The 8,598-nt window shown below is 44.8% G+C and overlaps 1 protein-coding gene across 1 annotated transcript; it reads right to left on the reverse strand.

The window, feature by feature from the left end:
* Positions 1–862: 862 nt before the first annotated feature.
* On the reverse strand, positions 863–8,024 carry LOC136580442 (glutamine amidotransferase-like class 1 domain-containing protein 3, mitochondrial). The gene is made up of 4 exons (XM_066581019.1): positions 7,844–8,024; positions 5,223–5,394; positions 4,675–4,876; positions 863–1,153 (listed from the first exon to the last, which is right to left on the reverse strand). The coding sequence occupies exons 1-4, from the start codon at positions 7,949–7,951 to the stop codon at positions 961–963; spliced, it is 675 nt and encodes a 224-aa protein (XP_066437116.1). The 5' UTR covers positions 7,952–8,024; the 3' UTR covers positions 863–960.
* Positions 8,025–8,598: the final 574 nt, after the last annotated feature.

An 8,598-nucleotide genomic window follows, 5' to 3' on the forward strand; every position in this document is an offset into this window, starting at 1 on the left:
AAAATAAGGACACATATGCAACTGACAGTTCCTATGTTAAAAACGCAAACGCAACGCAAAAAAAACGCCAGTGGACAGGAACACATGTTATCTCTATGCCTGTGCAGGAAAAACGCAAAACGCAGGTAAAAAAACGCCAGTGGGTGCTCGCCCTTATAGGGTCTGTCTGCTTTCCGTCCAGCCTTCTGGCATGTTGAGCCAAATGTGTGATGGAACTTCTAAATAAAATGTGAAACAGGCCTTAAAGGGGTTGTCCCGCGGCAGCAAGTGGGGTTATACACTTCTGTATGGCCATATTAATGCACTTTGTAATGTACATCGTGCATTAAATATTGGCCATACAGAAGTTATTCACTTACCTGCTCCGTTGCTAGCGTCCCCGTCGCCATGGATCCGTCTAATTCTGATGTCTTCTGGCGTTTTTAGACGCGCTTGCGCTGTGCGGTCTTCTGCCTGGTGAATGGGGCCGCCCGTGCCGGAGAGCTGGTCACCGCATCGTCATCGTAGCTTCGCCCCGTCATGTGTGCCGATTCCAGCCAATCAGGAGGCTGGAATCGGCAATGGAACGCAGAGCCCATGGTGCACCATGGGAGAAGACCCGCGGTGCACCATGGGAGAAAACCGCAGTGCATCCCTGGGAAAGGACCGGGGGCCATCTTAGGGAGAAGATTTTTATAACTTCATATTTTGTCGGATCGGTGAGTAGCAAGCGGTTTAAAAACCGCTTTAAATTGCTATTTTATGCCAGCGGGGTGACAGGGGGAATGGGGTAATGTAAAATTTTGAGGTTTGCCGAGAGACAACCCCTTTAATGATGCGTGAGCCACAATACAAAGTGAAGAATATTGAAGACACCAGTAAGTTCTACTTCAAAGGGATACTTTATTTGTACACAGACTGCGCATGCCAATTTATCCAAAACCTAATCCTGTAGCCATTCAAGAGATTCTCTTCTAAAAATTAACACATCTTGAGCACGGCTTTAACCATTTCACCAACACCATCAAATATCTCATGAATCGAGCCGTTACACATGAAGGCGCTTGTCGTGACCAGTTTGTTTTTCACATCTACATGAACTTCATTGACCTGTTTATTGACATGTTTACAGCCCATCTGTTTAATGGCTCCTGCTGTTTGTGCATGTGGCCACCTGTAGAATAGAAGATAGTCAGGTTACAATGGTGGTAAACGGATATTGGCAAGAAGAATTCGGCATCAAGATAAGCTCAAGTGACAGTTGTGTACAAGTCAAAACTGATCTAGAAATATGGTTATTGCAACATTAAGATACCTTTACACAGTATGACTGTCTGGTGTATAAGTGCCCAACAGCCGTCCCAGTGACTAGACACAAGAGCGATAGTTAGAGAATTGAGACGGAGGTGGCTGGACATCTCTTACGGCCGCCAGACTCCATTCATTGCAAACAGGCAATTGCTCAAAGATGGAGTAACTCCTGTTTACACAGAGCAATAATTCACCCAGCAGTCATTCTGTTTCAATGAGCTGAAACGGAGCAACTAGCCAATTCTTGCTCAGTCCCTGTTGGGCCGTATGTACATGAGCCAAAAGTTGCTCATAGTCATTTATTTGAGTGAATATCAACCTGTGTAAAGATAGTGGACTAGAATTGCAAGTAAAAGGTAACAATGCACTTGTGTCACTATAGCTTTAAATATTTGTGTAATGGTTTTGTCACAACTGGGTTAAATCCCCTTCCTACGGACAAACCCCATTATAAAACGTAGCAGATTAGATAATTGTTGAAATCTAGAGTGTAAGCTTGCAGGGCTTTTAATAAAGAAGTCTTGAACAAACTGATTTGCTATACATATTATGTAATATTAAGAATGTGATACCCAACTTTGTGTTTAAGGATACATTACCAGAAATGTGAGGAATTTCTATCCAAAAAGCATAAAGAAATCTGCACCATTGGAGCTGCAGCAGACTGCACTCCTTCAAACAGCAAACAGCATTAAATAATGCAGATCTACACCAAAATACCCAAGGTGTAGATGCACACCAAGGCTAGTTTCACACGGGCAGTTGCAATTTTGGCGTGAGAAAATCATGGCACAAATTACTTTTGTACCTGCAATTTTTGAGCATCAGAAATGCTTTTTTTTTTTTTTTTTTTTATTAAAAAAAACCCGCCCAAAAAAAAAACGCATCACTGCTGCCAGGGTAAATAAAATAAATAAAAATTTGTGTGAGAAGCTCATGCTTTAATACAAAAGTCAATAGGTCTTTCTAATGTTAAATTTGCATCGCAACATAAGTTTGCTGCTTTGCGATAAAAAAGGAGGCTCCATAGGCCGCCTGCAGACGGCCAGGTCGGTTCCCCTGCGAGAATTCTCACAGCGGGACCCGACCCGCGTCCCTGCAGGAACAAGTGCGGCTCTCACCTGCTCCCGTGGCTCCAGCTCTGATGTGGCGGCTGCCGCCCAGCCGATGCATGCGCAGAGCGGAACCGGCGCGCCGGGATTGACATTCCTGTGCAGGTCAGAGAAATAGAACATGCCGCGATTTGTTTTCTGCGTGTATTTTCACACGGACAAATTGCAGCCATCTGCACAGGATTGCGTTTTGTAATGCAATCCTATGCAGGCGGGCATGGGCGGAAATTCTGCGGGAAATCCTGCCGCTGAATTTCCGCCCGTGTGCAGGGGGCATTAGGGAAACATGGGAGATTTAAAAAGAAAAAAAAAAAAAAGAAGAGTAAGGGCGCCTACCCACTTGCGTTGTCGTTTTTCGCGCGTGAAAAACGCGGCGTTTTCGTGCGGTTTTCGCTGCGTTTTTTGCAGCCCTCCATTGACAATCATGGGTGCATTAAGAGAAAAATAAGGAGACATATGCAACTGACAGTTCCTATGTGACAAAACCCCACGAAACGGAAATAAAAACCCAGATGGACAAGAACACATTCTATACTAATTGCTCTTGAGAAAAAACGCAAAACATCACAGGAGAAAAAAAAACCGCAAGTGGGTAGGCACCCTAAAAACGCAGAAAGATAGGAAAAACATTGCAAATGTGAAGGAAACCATTGTAAGTCATTGGTTTCCTAATCTGCTTTTTTACCGACTTGAGATTTTCTCGCCCATGTGAAACCACCCTAAGGGCTCTTCCACACGAGCATGATGGATTTTTGGTTGGCTGTATCACTGCCACAACGTGACCGAAAATTAAAAAAATAAAATAAAAAAAGCGTGAACGGGTGTTAAAACTTACATAAAATACATAACCCAAAAGGCGCTTTCCAGCTCCAACACTTCTCACAAAGGTACTCGGCAGACTTGCTTGAAGTTCTCTGGCAGAGCTCCCTGGCCAGGAGTTTGAAAATCCCTGCCTCTAGGAAACTCTGCCTCTGATTGGTTCAGCCGGAGAATTTCAAGCAAGTCTGTCAGAGCTTCAGGGAAGACGTGTGGGGAGCCGACAGCTCCTGTTAGTTAATGTATTTTTATTTTATTTTTTTTTGCATACAGCCAGGGCTTATTTTCCCTCTCCCAACCCCCAAATCCCAGCGAAAGAGCGCTAAAACCATCTATGTCCCCCATCATGTCATATAAGACCTCTGGGGGTCACACACACACACACACACACACACAGACACACTTTCCTGGGCTCCTCCTTAGTTAAACCTCATCTGGAATACTGCGACTAGTTCTTTTTAAAAAAATTAAAAAAAACACATAACACTGGAGCAAGTTCAGAGAAGAGTTACCAAGATGGTAAGCGGTCTGCAAATCATATGCTGTGAGGAACGGTTAAAGGATCTGGGGATGTTTAGCTTGCAAAAAAAAAAAAATGCAGAGGCAATTTTCCAGTGCATAAAACCAGCTGGTAGGAGAAGATACCGCATACGCTGCGGACTCCGGACAGCCACTTTTACATGCGGCCGGAAAAGATAGCACAAGTCCTATCTCTTGGCCGCGATCAGCTGGCAACTCCCATATAAGTCTATGGGAGCTGCCAGCAAAGGGAGGTGGAGGAACTTTAGCAGCGGCTAGGAAGGAGACACAGATTAGATATTAGAGAGAACTTTGACAGTGAGGGTGATCAATGAGTGGAACAGGTTACCACGGGACAAAGGCTGGACAAATATCTGTCTGGGATGATTTAGTGATCCTGCACTGAGCAAGGGGTTCGACCCGATGACCCTGGAGGTCCCTTCCAACTCTACCAGTCTATGATTCTATGAGGCCACTGTAGCTGGGGCATCTGTAAGAGCCCCAGTTACAGGGGGAAACATCCCCTTGTAGTGACAATAGTAACACTTACACTTTCTATCTCTGCGCTACATAGTGCTCTGTAGCCAGAAAGGGAGAAGTGGTAAAAAAAAAAATAATTATGCCTTCTCATCCAAGTCCTCAGCTGTGTCTGACAGGCAAGGACCAGACCTGCTCCTGCTTGATTGCAGGGGCAGGAGCTTTAACCCCACGCCATATTTTTTCTATCAGCTGGGATAAAAGCCCAGGACCAAGCACTGTATATTTACTGTACTTGGTCCTTAAGGGGTTAAAGTAGATGCTAGCAAGCATCTTTACCTGGTATCCCTGTGGTCTTTACACCTTGAGCGAACCAAATAAAACCATCAGTACAATCTTAGTGCAAGTAAAAATGAAACAGTGATGGAAAGGATAGGTTAGATTTGTTAAAGTCACTAACTTTTCACACTCTGCATCTGAGCCAACGGTGACTTCACATCCAGGTAGAATCTTTGCAGCTAACACGGGCGAGATACAGCATAAGCCAATAGGCTTCTTGGCAGCATGAAATCCTTTAATAGAGTCTTCAACTGGTTTTAATACTGTGCATTCCTTCCCTTTAACTGCCCAAGTAGAAAGATTTTTAGCAACTCCAAAGCCGCCTGATAGAGAGACAAGAAAAAATAAAGTTTGAAACATTGTAAGGCTGGATATACATTTTAGATTGCAGTCAACCATTACATACGCCCTCCACCCCACCCATGAAAATACACAAGCATGCCAATTTCTCCAAGAAAAAGAGAAGGATCAGGCATGTTAAAGTCCAGCTGCCCCATCCTTCTCTTCTGACATCTGCTAATCTGCTATCAGGAAGGGGGAAGGATGGGGGGGGGGTGCTTTACACTACATGTGGGATCAGCCAGCCATCTAATCCCACATCATGTATATGACGGCCTTAAGACAAAAAAAAAAAAAAACTAATAAATTCTGCTAGCGGTTATATTTTACCTGGTATGATGAGTGCATTATAGTCACTGACTTTTAGATCTTTAAGATCTTTAACGTTTCCTCTTGCAATACGGGCGCTCTCTACAAGCACATTGCGTTTCTCCTCGGAGGGCTGTCCTTTTATATGGTCCACCACATGCATCTGGTCTACGTTGGGTGCAAACGCCTGATACTGTGGAAGAAGGATAGAAAGTGGTTCAATATACCGAAAATATAAATTATAGGATGGAAATCAAGTGCTACATTGTGTGGTCAATTTTAACTGTCTGAGCGAGAGTTCTTAACACAAAAAAACCCCACAAACTACTGTCAAGAACTGTAGAGTAGTTGCCCGTTGCTTTCATTTTTATTCTCAATAATGAAAAGTAGGATCTGATTGGTTGCTGTAGGCACTTTTGATGAGTGTCCCCATTGTGTAGTACAGAAACTGTCACGTTAGGCCAGGCTCACACAAGCGCATCTGGCAGCGTGCAGCACGCAGTGACATCACATACTGGCTGCATGCCGCCCATAGCCATGTACTATGTTAGTGTGTTTGCATGTCTAATACGTGCCAAGATAATACATGCTGCGATTTTTCTTGCGCGCGTATTTAGAGCCAGTAGTGTGACTGGCAACATGGCCGCCTATGGCGTGCCTACAAGCTTGTGCGGCCCGGGTCTTACAGGGTTGACAGTGACATACCAGTGAAACACGTTAACCTATTCTTGGAAGTGATATCAGAAAGGAAACCTTCTCTGAAGGTCATGTTGTTTACATAGGGGGACAGTCAGGCCCGGGGACATAATTACTGAATCGTGCAAGATGATCTTCTTTCAGAAACTAGGTAATTACTAGAAAACTGACAAAAGCCTGCACGGAGGGCATATGATATTTGAAGATTTCCCACAGCATTCTTTTCAATTTATATTTTATTAAGGCCGCCTGGTCTAAGTTCACACTAAATATTAGATATGATTAGTGAAGCTGATCAGATTGCTCATGATTGGAGAGGGGAAAAAAACAAAACAAAACCACACACACCAGAAAGGAACAACCAGCAACACACAACACTTCATGCTGCATTGGGGCTCCAGCCCATTTTTGGGAGTCTTAACAGCCAGACCCCACCGATCAGCAATAGTGGGATCACCCCATTAAATACCTTGGAGCTATACTTTCAGATCAGAAGTTTCCCCCAGTGCATAAAACATGCACCGCAGACAGTGTTGGTGTAAACAGAGACTTAGGCCTCATGTCCACGGCACGCTCGGATTTTTCATGCCGGTATCCACAGCAAGTTGTTGTTAAAAGGATTTTTTATTGTTTGCGGTAAATCACGGATTGCATTTTTTTCCCCGCGCGGATGTATTGCGGATCTTAATCTCCCATAGAGATAAATGGAGCCTCATCCACGATAAAACGGAGCATGCTGTGATTTATTATCCACAGGTGCTGCGCAAATCATTTAAAATCAAATCCGCAGGTGTTAAATGAAGTGCGGATGCCCCATGCTGCTCTATGGGCGGCTTGAACTGTGGATCACCTGTGGGAATTTTGCAAATCAAATCCGCCCGTGGACTTTGGGCCTACGGGCTTATATCGGCCGGGTTTTCACGCCCAGCCGATATATGCTGCCCCTCTGATGCATTAGCTCAGTGCACAGGGGCGCATTTCCATGGCGTATTTCTGGCAGCCGCATAGATTACGATGGGGGCCTATGACAGCTGCCGGAGAAGGGGGGGTGGGAGGGAGTTTAGCAGTGTGACTGCTAAGCTCCCCTTACCTTCTCCGCTCCTTGCCACTGGCTGCGTACAAGGGGCGGAGTGGGAGCTTAGCTCCACCCCCTCCCATTGCAAACAGCCGGAGGGGAGGAGAGATGAGGTGAGCCGGCGAGGGGGAGGGAAGGGGGAATGTGTCCCCAGGCCCCTTTGCCATGCAGGCATTTTTACAGCGCTAGCAGGCTAAATGCCTACGGCTTTCTAAATAGGCCCTTAGGGTCGTTTTAGGCAAGCCGAGATGTCTGCCAAATGTAATGAAAAAAATAGGCGATTCAGCATAACATTTGTGCCCGATAACCTACCTGTGGAAAAGGACCTTGAGGGCTCATTCACCAGCCTAGTTTGCCATATTATAGCCATTTTACCATGATTAACGCGGCGTTTGGAGCCCTGCATTAATCGCAGTATAACACTCCTATTGAAATCAATGGGGCCTCGCAGACATTTGCTCAATCGGGACCCTGGACTGCGCTTTCCAGCACCACGATTTTCGAGCAGAGTCTGTTCTTCTATTTTTTGCATTTAGCGCACCTCATCAATAAAGATTACATTATCGTCCGCAGCTCCCTGTAAGTATAATCGCAGCAATGCATTGACAAGAGTTGACATCATGCAGTATGGACACAATGCAGAGGCTTCTCTATGAAACATTGTATACATTTAATGCTATTGTTTCACTACAACAACATTGCAGTATTATGTTGCAAGTCCTTTTTCCTGTTTATTAAGCTTTTATTCTCTGGCTGTTGCATCACCATATTTCTTGCATCAAACCCCTTGCACAAAGTTCAGTAGTTCCCCTAAAGTTGCACCCTGCCCATAACATGCTTTGCCCCTCACCAACATGCACACTTCTCTTACCTGTGCCCCATCTCTACTCAGGTGAACAAACACTGCAGAGCACTCATGGATTTCACTGCCATCATACACCCCGCAGCCAGACAGAATCACTGCCACCTTCTTGGACATGTTGTATGCAGGTCAGGGACAAGCTCAGCTAGAACAGAGGTGTTTGCAGATCAGAGGGAACTACTGAGCACAATACCGACTCCTGTACTTATAGGGAGAAGGCGGGCGTGCCGGAGGCAGAGGCTTACTGAGGAGGAAATAGCAACAGCACTTCCACCTTAGGGGGAAATTCCCAAGGTTACACAGTTACGGGAAAAAGCACACACTAATGAAAGTACAGGGATAAGTACAAAGGTCGCTCTATTGTGATGGCCGCCATCTAATTGACAATTTACATGTATCTCTGTGCATTCTGGCACTTTAAGAGACTGACGCCTGGATCAGGGGCATGGCATACCTAAACCGCGCTGCGTACAGCTGCAAAACGAATTTGCATACGTGCCCCTTGGCATAAGCTTTCCAAGAATGACTCATTACCTGGACAACGAGAAGATTTATTTGTAGCTCCTTGGGCTGCGTTCATGTTTTTTGTTGCATTTTTGAACCATAATTAAAAAACACACATTAAAAACTGCATGCAGTATTCACAAGGCACACGTGTTTTTAGGAAACTGCAGACACTTAAAATTCGCATGTGGATTTAAACAATAAATGCATTTTTTTTAAACGCATGCAGGTTTTTGATGAATTTTTTAATTGTGTGTAAA

The sequence above is a fragment of the Eleutherodactylus coqui genome, chromosome 10 (genome assembly GCF_035609145.1).
Source record: "Eleutherodactylus coqui strain aEleCoq1 chromosome 10, aEleCoq1.hap1, whole genome shotgun sequence".
In the NCBI taxonomy this organism is placed as follows: Eukaryota; Metazoa; Chordata; class Amphibia; order Anura; family Eleutherodactylidae; genus Eleutherodactylus; species Eleutherodactylus coqui.